At 46.1% G+C, this 19845-nt stretch overlaps 3 protein-coding genes across 3 annotated transcripts; all 3 read right to left on the reverse strand.

Moving 5' to 3' along the window:
• Positions 1-1551: 1551 nt before the first annotated feature.
• LOC129584097 (uncharacterized) lies at positions 1552-6940 on the reverse strand. Its single transcript, XM_055476201.1, has 9 exons — positions 4429-6940; positions 3934-4125; positions 3672-3871; positions 3428-3612; positions 3314-3369; positions 3016-3238; positions 2660-2860; positions 2079-2492; positions 1552-1946 (listed from the first exon to the last, which is right to left on the reverse strand). The coding sequence occupies exons 1-9, from the start codon at positions 6938-6940 to the stop codon at positions 1691-1693; spliced, it is 4239 nt and encodes a 1412-aa protein (XP_055332176.1). The 3' UTR covers positions 1552-1690.
• Positions 6808-12484, reverse strand: LOC129584124 (uncharacterized). The gene is made up of 9 exons (XM_055476237.1): positions 12271-12484; positions 11989-12147; positions 11612-11932; positions 11135-11410; positions 10712-10984; positions 10354-10605; positions 9453-10022; positions 9147-9383; positions 6808-9014 (listed from the first exon to the last, which is right to left on the reverse strand). The coding sequence occupies exons 1-9, from the start codon at positions 12371-12373 to the stop codon at positions 6940-6942; spliced, it is 4266 nt and encodes a 1421-aa protein (XP_055332212.1). The 5' UTR covers positions 12374-12484; the 3' UTR covers positions 6808-6939.
• On the reverse strand, positions 12390-19524 carry LOC129584098 (uncharacterized). The gene is made up of 24 exons (XM_055476202.1): positions 19362-19524; positions 18787-18904; positions 18577-18718; positions 17829-18297; positions 17432-17616; positions 17004-17259; positions 16868-16924; positions 16765-16796; positions 16584-16659; positions 16461-16493; positions 16273-16389; positions 16085-16207; positions 15834-15926; positions 15604-15747; positions 15082-15237; positions 14562-14951; positions 14033-14371; positions 13775-13969; positions 13525-13710; positions 13268-13453; positions 13014-13199; positions 12731-12946; positions 12444-12528; positions 12390-12399 (listed from the first exon to the last, which is right to left on the reverse strand). The coding sequence occupies exons 1-24, from the start codon at positions 19414-19416 to the stop codon at positions 12390-12392; spliced, it is 3849 nt and encodes a 1282-aa protein (XP_055332177.1). The 5' UTR covers positions 19417-19524.
• Between the last annotated feature and the right edge of the window lie 321 nt (positions 19525-19845).

Raw genomic sequence — 19845 nt, forward strand, 5'->3', positions numbered from 1 at the left:
TCCATGTCAAGGCAACTGATGTGGCATTGGGTGAACAATTGCGTCCACCATCCACGCAAAAATCCGCTATCCAAAAAAAAGGAAAAGGAACAGGTATGCCTGTAGTTGCTTATTAGCGTTTGATTACTTCTGTGCACGGTACCGACATTACAATTTTATGAATCTACAATACGTCGTATTCAATGCGCAAACTGAATTAACCGGTATAAAACACTTCGCAATCATGCATGTAGCACAAGAAACAGGAACATTACCTGCATTTCCCGCTCCGGCGTGTGCAGATAGGCATACGATTAGTAAGCTGGCATACCAAAACATATAACGCTCACCGCTGGTTGTAATCCACCTTTCCTTCATTTTGTGAACGCGACTTTATATTTTGCGCACAGCAAAGACAGCCAAACGAAATAGCAAAAATAATAAAAATAGAACAGCATAAAATGAGCAAAAATTGCACTGAAAATCAATAAAATTGATTGACAAAGACAATTAATTTATTGACAAAGGCTAATTTGATATGTATAGGCGCATAAGAGAACACTTTTACACTGAAATCCAGCTACAAGTATTCGGTTTTTGGATAAACGTGATGTAGGTGGATCACTGAATACCAAGAGTACGTTGGCGTTTCAATAACCTCTTGATGATTTACAATATATACCACACTGTCTATCTGTACAGCTTCACCCACTGATCGCTTTCCCATGGCATGTGTTTGTGTTTTTGTTCGAACAGTCGTGATGCGGTAAAAAAATGGAATGCCGGTGGGATAAGTATGTCGTACAAGCGCCGTGTACGAGTAGATTAATCGTCTACGAGGTGGTAGTCATTTTGGTAGAGTTAATGCATTCCAATTTTTGTGCCTTGTTCAGTTTCGAAAAGCCAATAATATTAAAATACCAATTCTCAGATTCTGACGTCTAGTTAGTACAATCTTCAATGCCAAAATTATCGTATCGTTAAAAAATAATGGTTTTCGTTAGAAAGGTGAACTACTGTAGGTGGCGCGCAAACAGCCAGTGTTGTAGTTCCCCACAGCCGGATGTTCTTAATTAAGGAAGTTTTGGCAGCATTTTTGTGCTGGAAAGTTGTGGAGATGTCTAACACAAAGTTCAAAATTTTTTTTTCTTATAATATACAGATTATAAGTGTGAATACGTCGATACACACGATCCCTACATGAGTTGCGCTAGCAAATTGCGACATCTGGAGTATGAATGAACTTGACAGTTAGGAGATGTTAAGATTTTCATTCATTATCGAGATCAACTCTTCGTCACTTGACGACACACGTTAACCATAATTCAGTATTTCGCTAAGCCTGCGGTAGTTTACTGCGCAAAATGTACGAGAATATTATAGTCACGCAATTGTCCAGCTGGCAGCAGGTTCTTAAGCCTGATCAGTTTCGTTGTTTCATATTCCGTCGAAGCAATAATGCTGCGCTTAACAGTTATCGCGGATTTCCTTAATTTTATTCTGTCCTTTCTTAAATATGCAGAACGGAAAGCAGAGTCATTGTACAACCCATTAAAATACGGAGTTCCACATTAAACAGCAATAAATATAAAGTTTGGCTGTCAGTAGCTTATTTCACTTTACAGATACAAAGGCTCAAGCATGGTTTTAATAATTGCACAATACCAACAACAGAATCATCATACAGTATCCAAGCATTCACAGCGTTTTATCAATTTTGTTTACTGCGGTAAGATCTTGGTCGGCGGGTGCGCAATGTCGTGATGTCCCGTTGACAAACAAACATAACGGATACGTAGGCATGATCGGAAAGGTCACAAATGGTATCCGTCACCTGCACCAGTACATCGTAAGCGTGACCGATTCCAAGTAGCGTTCGACTGTCCGCCGGGGCTTTTTCACTGAAGGGCACGAAGGGGTACAGGAAGCCATTGGTTTCGTCAATGATGAACTTGTTGCCATCCGTTCTAATGGAATAACAAAACTTATTAGTTCCGTTAAGCGTGTACCCCATGCGCCAGCGCAGTTTGATGGCTGTGCACCTATATGCGTGTCAAAGAAAACTAAACAACGATTTTACGAATGCCAGGGATACGTACGCTTCGGTTTTGTTGATGATCTCGAAATGGAACGACCCGCTTCCCGCTCGGACATGAACAGCCATGGCGACATCGCTGATGTCCTGCTGACTGCAGTCCACCTCCTTAATAATTCCTTGCGGCTCGACGACCATCGGGGCGTTACAGATGCTGGCTAGAGAGACAAGAGGAGCCCGTACCAGCTGCAGTTTAACGGAATACCCGGTCACGGAGGCGTTCCGTTGCGCAGCGCTCATATTGATCCGAATGTTGTCCAAGGCGCTGAGATCGGTACTCTTGTTCACATAAATGTCCAGCATTTGGCCGGAATCCGCTGTGATATTCTGGCAACACTCGGTTTTGTTGGACGCCCGAATAGCTCCGCTTTGATTGGCGGGATAATATGGCTGGGAAGGTGGCATATACGGCTGCGGTCTGGTAATAAAGATATCAGGTTAAAATTCACAGACATCAAGACCACAAACAACAGTTTAACAAACAATAAAATTTCTTTTAATCACATTCATTCGTTTGATATCCGTATGAATTCTGCAAGCTTCGATTTGGGATGAAAGTTTTTAGTGCGTGAAGAAATGACTTACGGTATCCCGATGTTGGGTGCGTACTGCACGGCAGGCACTGCGATGTTATAATTCCCATACTGCATATTCCAGCTGGTATTGGGCATGTGGATCACCGGTCGGGTGTCGATTACCGGAGGTGGACTGTACGGTGGCATCGTGAAGCCGAGCGTGTCAAGCGTCGTTGGGCGTCTGGTGACCTTAAAGCCTTTACTGCGTTTCCTGTAAAATATGCAACGCTTAATTGCGATTTCTAAGGAATTGTAGCAGCTATCAACAAAGGTCACCAGTACCACACTCTTTTAGTGTTGCATTTACGAAGTGTTTACCTTGTTTAACAGAATAGAAGTTAAATTTTATTGCCAGGTTCACGCTACCTTGTAGCTAAAGCATTGTTGGGATCGTATGAAATGGAATTCGCTTTCGCCGGCTGACGGGCTCTTCCTGGGACGGGTCGTACCAGCGAGGAATTGGTTGCAAATTTTTTGCGTGGTTTATTAGGATCCATTGCGCTGATATTGACCTGACCGCGTCGGAATGGCGGAACATGCTTCACTCCTGTCTTAAAACCTTTTGTTGGCCGCTTCGGTGTTTTAGTAGCTGAATTGAATCCAAGAGTTATAATTCTGTTACCCTGAGTGTACCATATAGATACATTGAAAATACGGAACTCACTGGCGTATTGCGGAACGCCTTGATTTACTGTTCCTGAACTGAACTGGAGACGCTCTCTGAAAATTTACCATAAGTTATTTAACATTCCGGATGAAGGTTAAAACAACAAATTACTGAATCAGTCGGCTGGAGTTCTGCTGCTGTATTTCGGTTGGATAAGGAACGTGAAGTTTGGTGGGGAGATAATACAGCTGCATGGCGTTCGTCGAGTATGTTTCGGGCGCCATTGTAGGAGGCAAATCAAACGGACGGGGAGGAGCGACGATGCTGTGATTAATAATTGCTGGCAGATTTGGTGCCTGTAAGAAGCCGAATTTTATAAACGCACCAGGCATTGTAATATAAATATTTTTTTTACATAGTTGGTTGGATGCACATTTCCTTGCTGTACGGGGACCATCGCATCAGAAGGAGATGGCGGAGGAAATGGGAGCCTGGAAGGCTCGGTCACACGCGTGACCATCGATAATATCACTTCCTCCAGACTTTCATCGAAAAGTTCCTCCAGCTTGGCATCGCGGTTAATTGTGTATGAATTAGGATTTCTCCCAACCACACCTAAACAAACATATTTTACATATAAATCACCGGAAGGTCGCAGTTATATACGAACGGCGTGCCTTCGACGTATTTTTTAGGTCCCTTGGAATTCGTGGTTGCGTTTACACACGGTTTCTCCCGTGATGCATTTGTTTGCGGTTGCATAATCAACGGTGCAAGGGGCTGTGGAATCTGGTGAGGACGTCCGGAACCGTATGGAAGTGACGCATTGATGAAAACTAGTTTCCGCTGCCAGTCCGGTACTTCGGCATCTTTATTAACAAAACATTGTGTTGCAAAACAATATCTGCGAGAAAAAGTATTTGTTGATCTTGCACTCATTTAATTACACAAAATATAATTTTAAAATGCTTGCGCATATGTATATGTATAGAAGTATTCTAGATACCGTATATATGTATATATGTCTGTATAGACCATGTACAAGTATTATGGAAAGATATTGAATGAAATGTACTTCAGTCATCACTTTATAAAGGGCGTTAGCGTACATAATAATTTATTGACAGTGCGTGCACACCGATAACAAATCCATCTAGATCTCTGTCACCTACCAGCATCAGTATTGATAATTCGTCGTATTGGAGAAGCCGGCAGCATCGGATCCACGCTGGAATTAAATCGCGATCCAACGCTCCACAGAGTAGGCACAACCGGGCGTGTTCGGTCATACAGCGGTAGAATAATTCCAGGCGACCTATACTTTGCCGGTTTCGTCAGATTGAACCGGTCCTTAAACGGTCGCACGCCATCTGGCCGCTCCCACAGAGAACCTCTGCGCTGGGTTCCCAAAAGGGGAATTACCGGTGCTTGTGGTGTTGGTTCTGAGGCCACGGGTAGCTGCGTCATATCGGGGACGGTCTGCTCCGGTGGAGGCACAACAACAACTTGGTCGGTTTTGTTAACACGCGACATGGCGAGGTCATTGGGCACAATTTCATGATGGTCCGTTTCGTGTAGCATGTGATCGTAGCGTACTGGTCCAAACACTGCGTTGACCTTTTGCTGCACTGGTTCGGGTTTCTCCGGATGTTGTTCATCTAATGGATGCGTTTCGTTGTACCGTACATCAAACACCCGTGTCTTTTGCCATTCGGAATCAATCACGCGTTCACTCGTGGCTTTTCGTGCTCCCACGGTCTGGTCAGTTCGGGCAGTGCCTTCTTCGTGGTGCACCGGTATGGTCGCATTGTACCGGCTTTGGAACACGCGGGAATTGTCTGGCCGTTCCCACTTTATTCCCTGGTGTTGCACGTACATTGGCGGATGTGTGATTTTAGGCGTGGCAGTTGCCGGCATTGTGGATGGTGCCATTTCCAATCCATCATCGGTTACCGAAATATTGTATCTGGAATCAAAGGCTGCATCCGGTTGGCGCTCCCATCCACCTCCTAACCGGTATGACCTTTCCGTTTCCATCCGTTTGGGCGGAAGCGGAGGCGCAACAGTAGTTACGGGTGCCTCATCGTAGTCAAATGTCTCGTTATATCGTTTTCCGAAACCTCTGCTATCCGGTCCCTCCCACTTGATTCCTTGGTGCCGAACGTACATGGGCGGCGGCTGGGTAACCTCAAGGACTACCGGTGACGATGTTGAGTATGGTACAGGTGCTGGTTGGTCTTCGGTTACCGAAACATTATACCGCGAATCGAATACCTTGTTTAGGCGTCCCCACTCGTTTTGTCCACCTCGAAGAGGTGAGATTTCTTCAGATTTCGGTGGCGTAGAAACAACAACGCCAGTTCTCATCGGTGCTTCCTCGTGCTCACTAGTGACGTTATAGCGATTCTCGAAACTTCGAAAATTATCGGGACTCTCCCATTTAATCCCTTGATGAGCTGCATAGGAGGGCATCCGTTGTTCTTCTATAGCCGGGTAAACAGCTGGCTGCACGCTAGGAGACTGGGGAAGTGTTTCAACGTGATCTTCTGGCGTGGTTTCGTTGTACCGGGAATCAAACATGACGTTGCTGTGCTGCCGTTCCCATCCACTCGACACTCGCTCCTGCGATGGCTGCGCTGCGCTTACGATGGCGTTGATGGGAGGAACAAACGGCGGAGCTGGACCTTCGTATCGCATGCCGGATTCGCCAGTGGTGAGTGATGCCGGTTCCTCTTTGTGCGTGGCAAACTGACCGATACCAGGGTAACCGGGAAAAGTCAACGGGGCCGCTTCTTCATGATCATCTATAGTAACATTGTACCGGTGTCCAAAGTACCGCGGGCGTTCCGGTTCCGACAGAACACGCACTTCTTGTTGCGGCCATGGAGGTCGAGGCAAGTCCGGCATAATCAAAATCGCTGGCTTTTTGTCTGCGTCATACACCGATGTCAGGGTACGTTGAATTTCTTCCGGTGGGCTTGAGTCGTTGTATCGCCCCGAGAATACACGATCAGGAGCTCGCTCCCATCCAGATCCAGCACGGGTTACGTCAATGCGTACTGGCGGTACCAACCGCGATGCTTGTGGCTGTACCGGTTTCCTAATCGGCGGCTCCGGTTCGGGTTCTGTGTGATTGTACCGCGTTTTGAAGTACCGGTTAAATTCCGGTCGTTCCCATCCAGACCCTGTACGAGGCATCGTCTCGGAGGTAGGCATTTCGAACTCTGAAGAAATCTGCTGCTCCGACGCTCTTTCCCATCCGACGCGTGACGAGGGAAGGAAACTGCTCGTTAATCTGGCTCCTGTACTTTCATCAGCAGGAACAATTTCTTCGGGAACGCTGGCATTGTATCGCTCGTTAAATACCCGGTTCGTGCTGCCTCGCTCCCAACCTATACCCGGCCCGGACACTGCCGGCACAATCGCTGGTTGTATTTGAACAGGCGGTGCGGTAACAGGTTCGTATTGTTGGTGCTCATCCAGAGAAGCGTTATATCGTCCCATAAATGTCTTGGGACTGAGATCCGGAAACTTCCCTTCCGGGTGGTCAGTGAGCGATTCATTGTGGCGTTTCTTGAATGCGCGCGCCGAATCCGTGTACTCATCGCGTCGCCCGGCGGAAGGGAGAGGAGCTAAGCGTAGCCTTGGCAGAGGTGGGCTGCGCCCGGAAGCCGGCCCTGCCATTAACCAGACTGGAGTGGACTGTGGTCGAGGCATTGATGGATAGCCGACTGGCTGTTCGGGGGTCTGTCCGCGACGTTGCTTGGAGAACGCAGTTCGACCGGCTCAGGCTGAACAACATCGGGAACTGCTGCAACATCGACTGTATGTCGCTGTACTTCTGTGTCCACCGGGATCTGGTAAATGGGAATCTCACTCAGTGATCCGTTGAACCTTGGCTGGTAGCTTGTTTGACTTGCCGGAACTGGAACACTGAATGCCGGCACTACCGATATGTCGGAATAATCGTCTATGGTTAAGTTGTATCGTTCGGGGAACATTGGATGGTCCGTGTCCCAGCCAGCGTCCAGTCGACCAGCGAATGGTGTTTTCGAAGGAACCAGAGGCACGACATTCATCACGGGTGCGACAAAACCAGGGAACTGGCGGTCAGGAAGGGGCAAGGCGCTTGCGTTGTATCGCTCATCAAAGGCTTGATTGGCTGCCGCTCTTTCCCAGCCAGTTAAAGATGGCATAGGCTGTGGTGCTGTTCCACGCTCCGGAGCCAAAGGACGCAGCTGTACTGCAGGCTGTGCGTCCGGTCCAAAGACGCTTCTGTTATAATGATGGGGAATTGTGATCATACCGGGGGAATGGCCATCAGAAATAGGCAAGGCGGTTGTATTGTAACGCTCATCATAAGCCTGATTGGGTGCAGCTCTTTCCCAGCCAGTTAAATATTGTACTGGCTGCGGCATCACTGGTGGTACCGGAACCGATACTGTAGGCTGCACGTCATGTATAGTGCCGTCATAATGCCGAGGAATTATGACTGCACCGGGTAAGTGGCCATCAGGACCACGCAGGGCGGTTGCATTGTAACGCTCATCAAATGCTTGATTAGCTGCCGCCCTTTCCCAGCCGGTCAAATACTGCACTGACTGCGGCACCATTGGTTGAATCGGAGCCGATACTGTAGGCGGTTGATAGATGGTGGTTCTGTTATATTGCTGGGGAATCGCAATCGAACCGGGGAACTGGCCTTCAGAAACAGGCAAGACGGTTGTATTGTAACGCTCATCGAATACTTGGTTGGCGGCCGCTCTTTCCCAACCGGTCAAATACCGTATTGGCTGTGGCACCATTGGCTGAAGCGGAGTCGAGGGGCGCAGTTGGACTGTAGCATCAGGACCACGCAGGGCGGTTGCATTGTAACGCTCATCAAATGCTTGATTAGCTGCCGCCCTTTCCCAGCCGGTCAAATACTGCACTGACTGCGGCACCATTGGTTGAATCGGAGCCGATACTGCAGGCGGTTGGTAGATGGTGGTACTGTTATAATGCTGGGGAATCGCAATCGAACCGGGGAATTGGCCTTTAGAAACAGGCAAGACGGTGGTATTGTAACGCTCATCGAATACTTGATTGGCGACCGCTCTTTCCCAGCCCGTTAAATGCCACACTGGCTGTGGTAAAATTGGTTGAACCGGAGCCGATGGGTGCAACTGTACTGCAGCATCAGGACCAGGCATGGCAGTTGTATTGTAACGCTCATCAAAGGCTTGATTGGCTGCTGCCCTTTCCCAGCCCGTTAAATACTGCATTGGCTGCGGCACCATTTGTGATACCGGTGCCGATGGACGCATCTGTACTGTTGGCTGCGCATACAGTTCATCGATGGTGCTTCCGTTATACCGCCGGACGAAAGATCGCCCTGATGCGCTGCGCTCCCAGCCAAGAAGGTTTCGTAACGGCATCTCGGGTTTGTAACCTTGCACTGGTGATACCGGAACCACAGGAAGAGAGATGTCGGCAATGGTAGGAGATGGATAGACGTCCGCCACCGGGGTTGGGTGCACTGGGGCTTCGGATGGCGGCACGTACCCGGTGTAGGCTGGATCCTTCTCAACGTGTTTCAGCTGAATGCTTTCGTGATGTAATGGTTCCATTTCGATTTGGGGCATGGGCTGAGGAGGCGCTTGCGAAGGAGCGGGCAGAACCGGTTGCGAAGGCATTGGCACGAAATATTGCTTCATGTACGGTTCTTCCATGGCATCATCCCCAAGGTCCAAATCTTCAATTCCTATGCCAGGCTGACCTACGCCCAAAAATAAAATTGGTAAGACTATATTGAACGCGGTTCCATAAGATGACCTTCTGACGTATTAATGTATCACGTTATCAGGGCTCCTAAAGCGTCCGAAACAAAACAATTTACAGGTAAAAGCACCTTTGACAGCCATCGTCGGCTGTACTATCTGTTGATACACTATTCGCGGCTCTTCTTCATCGATGTAGTCGGAACCAAAATGGATTCCACGGGTAGAGTTATCCATCCCCACCGACATCATGGTAGACGTTGATGGCATCAAAACCTTCATTACTGTTGTAGACTCGTACTCCTCGTATTTGAGTCGGTCGATTCCAGTGGCATTGTCATAATTCAGTCTGGTACCGGCGTTATAAGCTGTTCACAACAGATGATGCGGTGTGATGAGCTATTACCACTATACATTAAGAAACTGCTATTCCTTACCTGTGTCAGATTGACTGGTATTCTGGTATGAGCTTTGTAGTAACTGTCGTTCTTCGTAATGATTATCGACTTCGGAGACGTTTTCTTTTAGGCGAACCGGTAAGATCTTTGGACGTCCCATAGGTTTCTCCACAAAGGTCACAGGTGCCCCGACACTTCGCAGATTACCGGGAATAGTACCGTTGAGGAAGATCCAAGTGGGCGATGCTTGGCCCAGTGTCTGATTGGCTTGTGTTGTCAAACGAACCAACCGGATCGGTTCGACATCTGATACATCCGCCGAATCGTTCTCGTATCGCATCCGAATGGACATCAGCTTCTGTCGCGGTTGATAAACCGAGCGAGTGGATTCTGGTATGTCCTGGTCATCCATGGTCGTTTCGTTGTACTTGAGTCTAAACTTAATCTGCGCTGATTTGTCGACGCTGGTTGTGTCGTTTTGACGGAACTTTCGAACGACGATCGGAGCTATCTGAGAGCTTTCAACGCCCAGCGTGGTGATGCCATACGCATCTTGCGGGTCGGAGGAATTGTAGTGCAGACCGCGAAGTGCCGAAGTAGGAACTTTAGCTGCAATTATGCGAAAAATAGTTAACTCAATAATTAACTGATTAAGTAGGCTGCAATACGGCCGAAAACCGAAAATGTCAACAACTTATGCACCCCGAACTTGCGGCGCAGTAAAGTGGCAGTCTGTCATACCAATCGACACCAAAATATGTCATACTTGAGCAAGTATGTACTCGAAATAGGTTCAATGGCTAATCTTAACCGTCGCCATTGAAGTGGACGAAACGACGTTTCGTTCATGTCGATTTCGACGGTTAAGATTATTGAAAGGTGTACCAACCAACATCAAGTATTCGTATGTCGCACTAAATTGGAACAAGGTGTTGCTTACTATATGTGACGATATCCTTGTCCTCTGATGTTTCGTTATCGAAATGAACGGGTTTGATGAGCTGCTGCGGTTTCTGGACAATCCGCATTTCTGGAGTACTGATATTGTCGTATTTCAGGCGCTGATGACGTCGGTTAGGGGCTGTCGCTTCGGAGTATACCGCTGTTCTGTCTGCCTTATTCTGATAACGCTTTCCGCTCAACATCTTGGTGATTCCTGTGGTACCGTTAAAGCGCACCTTTCTCAATGACCCTGCAAAATACACGGTTAACGGTGACCTCAACATTCAAAGAAGCGACGAACAAACTGAAGCAGTCAATCATTACTAGACTACTCATAAATCTTAATGAGTGCGTGCCTTGTTTTGTGGCAATCAGTGGAACGATTAAGGTTGAAGCGCGATCATCTCGTTCTTCTTCTTCCACTTTGGAATAATTATCGAATCGGATCCCGGGCTTTACTTGTGGATAGACGGACTCCCGTGTTTCGTTGATCATTGAGGTGTAATTGTAGCGCACTTTGGGAATGAAACTGGGTGGCACAGTTCGTTGAATAGTAGTTGCTGCTGACGGCTCACTCAAATCCTCATTCGGTCGATCTTTATCATCGTACCTCATTCTTCGCGACGTACCTATAAAAGAAATTATAATAATATTTTAATTTGTGAACAAACAAGGTTCGAAAGCAACGCGTGATTATTGTAATGGTACGTATTTATTTTGTTAACAAGACCATGCAGGCTCATTGTGGAAGAACAGATACCGGTAATATTGATCATTACCATAACTGATTGTGGTTCGTGTTGCCGGTGTGACCTCGTCAACTGATGTCTCATTCTCGAAATGCACTTGCGGAACATACGGTCGTGTGACCGGGAAGAACATCTGATCGGCAGATCCATCCCGTTTTTGCTGAGACACGGTCGGGATGAACTGTGCGGGAAGGGTGTAGGGTGACACAAACACATCGGCTTCGGAGTAATTTGTCCGGTATCGTCCAGAATCGTATTTAATTCCTTTCTTGTCATCAAATCTGATTCCTTTGCCTTGTGGGGATCCTGCAATCACCGATGAGCCAATAGTACGTAAGGGTTGAACTGAGTAACTACGTTGCCAAAATAGTATCACTCAGTTAGAATTTCTACATTTGTAAGCCATTTGATAGTTAGTCTATTAGCATAACGAGCATGACAACAAGTAGATGTAATGAATATTGCAGAACGATGAAAAATTTGGAAGGCATTTATTTATGTTTGTACCGGTCATATAGGAGAAGTAGTCAGCTGTGCGCGGCGTGTAAGGAGTCGCTTTAACGATCGGTGTATAATCTTCTTCCACACTGGATCCGTTATCGTAGTGAACAATTTTAGAAGACTTTGCCGGCCATATGGCAGGCACTACCGGTCCGGGTTGGTAAGGTAGGCTCGGAGCTGGCTGAGTTTCCGTATAAGCGACGGCCTCTTTAACAGTTTGCGCCGTTGTGTCCGAAGTGTTATAACGCTGCGTGCCGTTGTCGTACTGGATTCCTTTTGGAAGCAGTTTAGCGTAAGCTTCTCCATAATGTAGACGTCTCTTTTTACCTGGCCAATTGCATTATCATAAAATGTCCAAGGAAGATAGGAAAGTCAATCATTACCAGGTTTGACCAATGACGGAATGACATCGGTAAGGTTCGTTTTGACGGATTTCGGTTGCGCGGCTTCCGAATAGTCGTGCCGGTATGGACCGCGACGGTAGTGAATGCCGGTACGTGTGGTGTTGTCATGATGGATACCAGGTTTGCGAAGTGTTATCACTAGAAAAAGCAAATCTCAAATTGTAAAAGGTTACGCAGGTAAAAAAATATTACAGTATAATTTATGGCAAGTTCGCAACAGTAAGAATCACGCAGAAGAAACAGCAGATAAGTTAAGGTCACCATCGGTCTTAGGCGGCATTTCTGGTTGCACAGGGAGATCATGGTAAACGTGTTGAGCTACCGGATATTCCTGCTGTGGAGAAACCGGCATGATTTGATACATATCCACTTCTTGCAGTTTATCGAGCACTGGACGGACAAAATAGTCTGGTAGGGTTTCCGAAAAGTTGTGCCGATTAGGACCACTATGATAACGAATGCCCAAACTTTTTGGTGTCGGCATTGTCTGGTTGTACCGTATGCGGTGAATTCCCATTCCTGAGAAAATTCTAACCAGATTAGTTTGTAACAGAGGACAAGTCATTTTCCTAATGACATAAGACTATAATCTAACTGTAGAGTACAGAAGAGTTATAAAAAAGGTCTTCTCTATCAGATGATTCGACAAGATGATTGAAAGAGTAAATTTTTTTAACAAATAGGCGGTTAAAAAAGGCCGCGTCAAACTATATGATTTTACCTCCAGGCACAGTCGGGTTAACGGCGGGTAGAAGGGGTGATGCGGGCTCGCGCTGGTCAATTTGGATTGTATCGGCCACTACCGTGCTGGATTCGGTAAACGGACCAGGGAGAGAATCGGAGTAGTTTGTGCGATACATTGCGTTTTCTCCTAATTCCATTAGGAGTCTACTATCGCCGGTGTCATTCTTGTAAAATCGTAATCGGCGTTTTTTAACTGAAATTACCATACAAATAAAACAAAATGCGGAAATAATAAAGCCGATATGTAAAGAAAGCGTTACCGGTTCCGTTTGCTGCTTGCACGTATTGCGCGACCTCGTACGGTGGATAAGGAAGCGCACTTAACGGGACAGTAGCGGTGGGTGTTGGCTGGGCTAACGGCGGCAGCACTTCAGAATAATTTCGTTTTGTCGAGCCATGTTGATAGTGGATACCGCTCTGGTCCGTATAGCGTACGCCGTGTTGTGCTAAATTGTACACCAAACTTATGCGACTTGCTAACTACTTTTATCTGGAGGCAACTGTTGATACGTACGGTAAACAGCCGGACGAGGGTCAACATACTGTACGGTTTCAGATGGGGTGTACAAAACAGAAGGAACAACTGGAACTGACACCGGTGGAGTTAGATAAGGCGGAAGCTGTTCAGAAGAATTCCGTTGTTTGGGACCTTGTTGATAACGAATTCCACTCTTGTCGGTATAACGCACACCATGTTGGGCTAAACAAAATTTAAAAAAATTTTCTAGAAGTGTAGAGCTTTTTAATCACAAACGCGCGATCGTTTCGTACAATACGAAATTGGAAAAACATATGGCTGGACGCCTGATGGTTGGGGATAAGGAGGCAATACATTAGCCGGAACGAGCGCCGGCGGCGCTTGTTGGTAGGGCGGGAGCGCTTCGGAATAGTTCCTGTGCTTTGGACCATGTTGAAAATGGATGCCACTTAAATCTGTGTATCTCACACCATGTTGCGCTACAAATATTGCCAATATTCATACAGCGTTGCCATTAATATACTGATCGGCAAACTGTCTTACGTTGTCCAACTGGCTGCGGTGGTTGCTGCATAATCTGGGGTTGTGGTTCGGGAGCTTGTGGATAAGGAGGCAAGGGCACATTATAAGTCTCCACTCTTGTTTCTTGTTGCGGCAATACTTCAGAGTAATTGCGATAATTTTGACCGTGCTGGTAATGAAGTCCTCTCACGTCAGTATAACGCACACCGTTCGGCACTAAATTGTAAACTAAGATTACGATAAATTTAGTTAAAAAATTGCGCAGCCAAATCAGCTTACATGGTCTTGGTGGATACTGCGCTGGGAGCGGCTGCAACTGAACAGGAACCGATGGGAATTGCTGCAGTGGAGCGACTGCAACCGCGGGCGCTGTATACACAGTCTCGTTGCGACGTTCCACAGCATCGATGTCGTATGCGGAATCATTGTAGCGAATGGGTGGCAGGTTCTCGTAATCCGTGTCATGATAGGACATCTCGTGGTGCTCTTGTATATGCTCCATCGCCGGCTGGATGTGAGCATAACCGGGAACCGCTTCAGAATGGTTGTGCAGATTGGGGCCATTGTCAAACCGGAGACTGGAAGGGCGCTCGTAATGCAGTCGTCTTCCGGAGTAGCCTGCAAAGGTCACAGTGCAAGGTCTGAACGTTGAGTTATCTGCACTGCCTTATACACAACAGCAAACGTACACTGCGAGTTTATACAAAAATCAGAAAAGTGATATCCAAGGCTTTTCCCATACGTACAGATTGCCACCTTTGCAAGATTTATTTACCAGATTTACGCAGTATGCAGATGACATACGTACCATGAGGAGCGACAAGTTGCGGTGCAGGTTGCGGATTTTGAACCGGTCCGGCGCGTCCGCTCTGGTTATAAGGATGCTCATGCTCCGTGTCCGACTCGGTGTAATCGTCGTAATACTCGTAATGCACGTTGTTGTAGTGATCCTTATGCGGCTGGACGGCTGGTGGAGGCGGAGCAGGCGCTTTCACTGGCGTGTCAGGGTACTCACCACTTGCGTTGTAGTGTACGCTGTGTTCATCGTGGGATTCGTATTCGGAATATTCGTGGTCGTCGTGATCGTATTCCATCTCGTCCGAGGAAACTCTGGATGCATTGGCCTTTTGCCCATGTCCGTACCGCACACCGTGATGATGTCCGTGGTGCGGAGCAAGCGGTCGTACCACTTTGTAACCTGGAAATAGTGACTGATAAAGTGTTTGAGATTTGCACTTTTCAAGCTCGAGCAACACAACATGTTTGGTAATTTTGAGCTCAAAGGGCTGATGTTTGACACAGTTTAGTACTGCTACTTTGCTAATTACCTTTGGCTGAATTATACTGTTGGGTTCCGTATTTTGCAGCGTCCGGTCCTTCTTCATCAAAGAATTCTGTGGAATCATTGCTGTAAGAAACTCTTTGGTGATGCATGGAATCGTAGTGTCCTTCTTCTTCGTGATGATAGCCAATCGGTATAGTTTCTGTAAAAGCAAAGCAAGGCGAATGGGTATTTTTCTTGATTTGTTAAGTTGAATACTTATTTTTCTTTATTTGTTAAAGCGAATATTTTTCTTATTTTTCTTGAGCACAAGTAGTACACGGTAGTACCAATAAGAAATTGCAAGCGTTTGTTAACGCGACGATATTACAACTTACAAGTGCCCTACCGCTCAACTGTTGTTGCTAGCACTCGTAACTGCAAGGCGCAGGCATACATTCTCAACGCGTGTACGGATGGCAGACGAAAACGACTGAGTTATGACTATCACAAAGCTGTTTCGCAATGAAGAGTTATGACTATCACAAAGCTGTTTCGCAATGAAACAATAAGGCTATAATAATGTTACCGTTGTTGGAATGGGACTTAATCAGGGCAACATTGGACGCTTCCAGTCCAAGCAGATCCGCTGAATCATTGACATAAGAAATGCCCTTATGAGCAGTTGGATAATCCTCCTCGCCGTCTTCGTGTAGATGATGAGTTGTTGTTTCTTCAACATCCCAATTTTTAAATTTCTCACAAGCTTGTAGAGAAACAAGGTGTTAAGTTTTTTTTTCTAGCAGCTACAGTACATACCAGCAATAAACTGTGCGTACGGAATTTCTTCATATGCGGACTCCTCAGACTCCAGCTCCTCCGGAAACTTGAGGCGACGGCTTCCCGGCCACACTATAAAATTGGCATGCATAATATTGGTTCACGTTGACTAACCGGCATCTTCATAAATAATATACAAGTACAAAGCGAATTCAGTTCGATTCACGCAAATAAAGTTAGTGCATAGCGTAACTGAAGGCCATAATTGTGGCAGCAGTTTTTATTTGTACCTAGAGGAACAGTGGGGTACTGCACAGTGGCCTCAGAAGAGTTATATGACGCATCAGGCGTCGGTCTTCCCGGCGTTTGGTACTGTTTCGCTGGATCCGGAGCATTCGACGGATATTGTTGCCCTAGGAAAATCAGAGCACGTTTACAGTTATTCCGGTATTACTATAAATTTCCGGTCTGGTTTTACCCATTGTCCCATTACCACCAGCGTAATCCCCGAAAGGTGCACTGTTTCGTTTAACAGGGGCAACAGGAACTAACAGCGGCACAGAATCCTCGTAATCGTGCAGATCGCCAATCCAGTCTAAATTAGACAAAACTCAATTAATTACCCGGTTTTTAAAACTGCAGAGTTCGAAGCATTCCAAACCGTACTTGTGAGGACTTGTTTAGTAGAAGATGCTCCACCTGGTCATACAAGCGGCAAATTTGGTCATTAACGTATTGCATCTTCGTCTTTACACCGTGCAATAACACAATATCGTAGCTACGGTGTACCTTTTGCTTTCGCCCCGGACATGTACGGTCGACCTTGTTTTGAGTCGATTTTTTGAAAATCGTCCAAACTGATTCCCTATATCGCGGATACGCTTAGGGTTTAGATAATTTAAACCCTTTGGAGCAGTCGGTAAAATTACACGAGAAAGGTCGGAGGTACCTTTCGAGCAGTACAATTTACCTGTCGAGCGGAGCTGTTCGTGGCATCGTAAACTAACAAAGGAGAAGGCGTGCAAAGAGGTTGCAGTTAAAGCAGCTCAAAAATTTCTAAAATCTGAACTTACCGACTCCTTTGTGTCCAGCATCACCGTCTTGACTGCATGACAACTGGTCGATTTCCACTGCACAGGTCAGAATCGCAAAAGAAACCTGATTAGCAAACCAGTTCTGCGTTCGGTAGATGCATCAACTGAACCTTACCCGTATGGCCTCGTTTAACATCATCGCTGATTCTTGCAAGAAAAATAAGCCCTTCATTTGTGTTCATCGATGTAAATTTCGAAGCACCAGGGGATGGTGGAAGCGTGGCAATGGTGTCCAGCTCCGCCCGGTGGATGCCTTGTGAAGCGTAACTGCTGCGTAAGATATCCGCCGTCAAGCAATGAATGGTGCTCGGGTAAATGTTCGGTCGGTCCAGAAGGAAAATCGATGCTGACAACGATGTCACCTCGCGCACCTAGGCAGTGCAAGTTAGTTATAACTTTATGCAACTTAACGAATTAAATTCGAAGTAACCTGAGTCCTGCACAGCTTAATTATTCAAATTACTATCCAGATATTCGGAAAAAGCATTTGGGAGTTGGCTTCGTCGTATACGTCGTAGAAGTAGAGTAACAGTTAAAGCGTACATGGTCGGTGTCTTTGAGTTCTGCCAACGTTTGCCCATCTAAAAGCCCGGTTATCGGACTCCATTGCACCGTTAGGATGTTTCTCGTGGAACCGCTTTTCTCGCTGAGCGGCTTGTCACAGTCGTGGCTACCGATTAACAAGAAATACATGCCGGACGCTCGAAACAACCGCAACGTATGGACATCTATAATCGAATGCAAGAATTTCTGTGAGTAGGTAATATGATTTTCGTTTTGAAACTGCTGATAGCTACAGAAGAGCAACAGCTATCAGCTACGACACAGTGGAATGTTTTTATTGTTAGGCATCGTGGTTTATATCATAATTATTGATTTAAACTAACCGTAAGAGCACCACTAAGTTCAATATCGTTCATTGATGTATGAAATGACCTACCGCAAAGCGGATCTTGAATATCCAAGACCTCCATCGGTTCCAGCAGACAGTGTGTTGGGTCGACGCTTTCATCCAGCCGAAACAGTTTCAACTGCATCTTGCGCGGATTTTCGTGATCCTTCAGTGCGTGCACAACGTAAAAAAAACGGCCGAATGGCCAACCGGTTGCAGCGGACGATGCTCCAAATTCTGAACTAACACAGCGCGTCACCACATTTTCGGCGCTGATGACCTCGACGCCGGGTACGTTGCAGTCGTGTCCCACATTCTGGCATAGCCGGCTGCTGGACGTGACGACAGCTACGCGGTCTCGGTTTTGGACCATGCGAATGGACCGAGCGCCGATACTGCCGATGGGTCCCAGCTCGGTAAAGGACAAGTAGGAACCGTTAAGATGCACAGCGAAAAGTAGCGAGGGTTCGTTCTTGATCACGGCTATTACCAAACTGGACTGTCTGCGACTTAGTACCTAAATAGGAAAAAGGTCGTCTGACGTAATAACAGTTTTTGAAAACCAGTCGTCAGAGAAACATATGTTACATTGATATAAGTAATATTTTCGTTACACTTTAAGAGCGTTTACGTCACAGTTTGACTAGTTCTGGTAAAATTGAGAAAAGCGTTGTATTTATACGTTTAAAGTAAACCGCCGGGGTAGGACAGATTATAAGGCACCAAATCAAACGTGGGATAACACTCCATTTTTTAAATCATTTGCATTATCTTTTTATCTTTCTTTCCTGATTACCTTGAAATCGGTAATTGCGCCACCGACTCTGGCTACCGAATAAAACTGGTCATAAGTCTGGCCGTAGGAGAATATGGGAAAGTTGCGGCAAGCAATAGCGCTCTGTGACTTCAGTGCCGTCTTCTTTGCCGCGCACAAAAAGCTGCAAAACGCAGTACTTAGAAAAACATAACCACATAACCATATTAATCATCAAATTATTGATCTTACAATCCGTTGAAGCCTTTTATCAAAGCGGTGGCAGTGACATCTTTATCCACCGGGAACGCTTGCACTCGCTGAAGACGCAAAGCATGCGGCAAGCAGGATTTGGCAGAGCCTGGATTTCCTGTGAAACCAAAGTGCTCGTAAGTTAACATTTAGAAACCGCTTTTAAATTATTGAACTGCCTGTTACTCAGCGCGCAACGTTAACAAAAATGCCGATTACTCCGTAACACGAATAACCATTTTGCACCATATTTTACATTACACCATATTGTACTTAAATGAAAAATTGTGCATCTCTTGCCGTGCTTGATCATTTTTGGCATGTAAAGGTTTGTCAGGAGTCAATGACCTCTCAATAAAACAGATACCGGCATGGTATACTTTACGCAACGCCAGGATGATTCCCACGCTGTCTCATAATAAGCACAGTACACCGATCTGTACTGCTGCCATCGTTGTTGGAATAAAAGCATATTTTTCGAGTTTCATAACCAACGCAACGCTCTTTATTAATTAAACAGCTTATAGTTACTGCGTTAAATGCGTTCCTAAATGTAAATTGCAACATATCCGCACCTGTGACTTCTCGCAGCAGTCCAAGAAAAAGAAAAATCAACGGAGTAGAGTCCATTGAATCCAAAATTCAATCAAAATCCAAACGACCGAATTAAAGGTCAAACAAATACAGCTGTCAGATAACTGCTTTAAAGGTTGGAAGGGAAATTAACTTTCTGGATAATCATTCTGTTCCCGCAACGACAGCACAATAATTCACAGATATCACTGGATCGGACGGAAGCATTGGCCAATGCTGTCATCTGCAACAACTGCATCGGTGGACTACAGAAGTGCGACCTAGTTGTTGTGGAAAAATGAAGGCATGCGAAAACTTTCGCTGCCGAGTAATGTTTGTTAGCTTTCGTGAGCGAGTCATCTGTGTTTGTATCGATGGTCACCAAGAAGAATGCTAAACATCGCCACTATGCAGGTTATACTGGTATGATGTCTCGGCTGTTTTAATACTCGCAAACGTTATTCGTCTTGCAGTGCAGCTAACGAA

Source organism: Paramacrobiotus metropolitanus, unplaced genomic scaffold (genome assembly GCF_019649055.1).
Source record: "Paramacrobiotus metropolitanus isolate TYO unplaced genomic scaffold, Prichtersi_v1.0 Parri_scaffold0000012, whole genome shotgun sequence".
NCBI lineage: Eukaryota > Metazoa > Tardigrada > Eutardigrada > Parachela > Macrobiotidae > Paramacrobiotus > Paramacrobiotus metropolitanus.

What these genes read in the sequence shown, in the direction of transcription:
- LOC129584097 (XM_055476201.1), bottom strand. Translation starts at nt 6,940, where the DNA reads ATGGCAGGGCCGGCTTCCGGGCGCAGCCCACCTCTGCCAAGGCTACGC. An exon ending in AATTATCAATACTGATGCTG is followed by an intron (nt 4,126 to 4,428) that starts GTAGGTGACAGA and finishes TTGTTAATAAAG; the next exon opens with ATGCCGAAGTACCGGACTGG. An exon ending in ACCTAAAAAATACGTCGAAG is followed by an intron (nt 3,872 to 3,933) that starts GCACGCCGTTCG and finishes ATGTTTGTTTAG; the next exon opens with GTGTGGTTGGGAGAAATCCT.
- LOC129584124 (XM_055476237.1), bottom strand. Translation starts at nt 12,373, where the DNA reads ATGTATCAAATCATGCCGGTTTCTCCACAGCAGGAATATCCGGTAGCT. An exon ending in TCCGTCATTGGTCAAACCTG is followed by an intron (nt 11,933 to 11,988) that starts GTAATGATTGAC and finishes GCAATTGGCCAG; the next exon opens with GTAAAAAGAGACGTCTACAT. An exon ending in ACTGATTGCCACAAAACAAG is followed by an intron (nt 10,606 to 10,711) that starts GCACGCACTCAT and finishes TGTATTTTGCAG; the next exon opens with GGTCATTGAGAAAGGTGCGC.
- LOC129584098 (XM_055476202.1), bottom strand. Translation starts at nt 19,416, where the DNA reads ATGGACTCTACTCCGTTGATTTTTCTTTTTCTTGGACTGCTGCGAGAA. An exon ending in GTACGCACAGTTTATTGCTG is followed by an intron (nt 15,748 to 15,833) that starts GTATGTACTGTA and finishes GGGATGTTGAAG; the next exon opens with AAACAACAACTCATCATCTA. An exon ending in GCAACTTGTCGCTCCTCATG is followed by an intron (nt 14,372 to 14,561) that starts GTACGTATGTCA and finishes TGACCTTTGCAG; the next exon opens with GCTACTCCGGAAGACGACTG.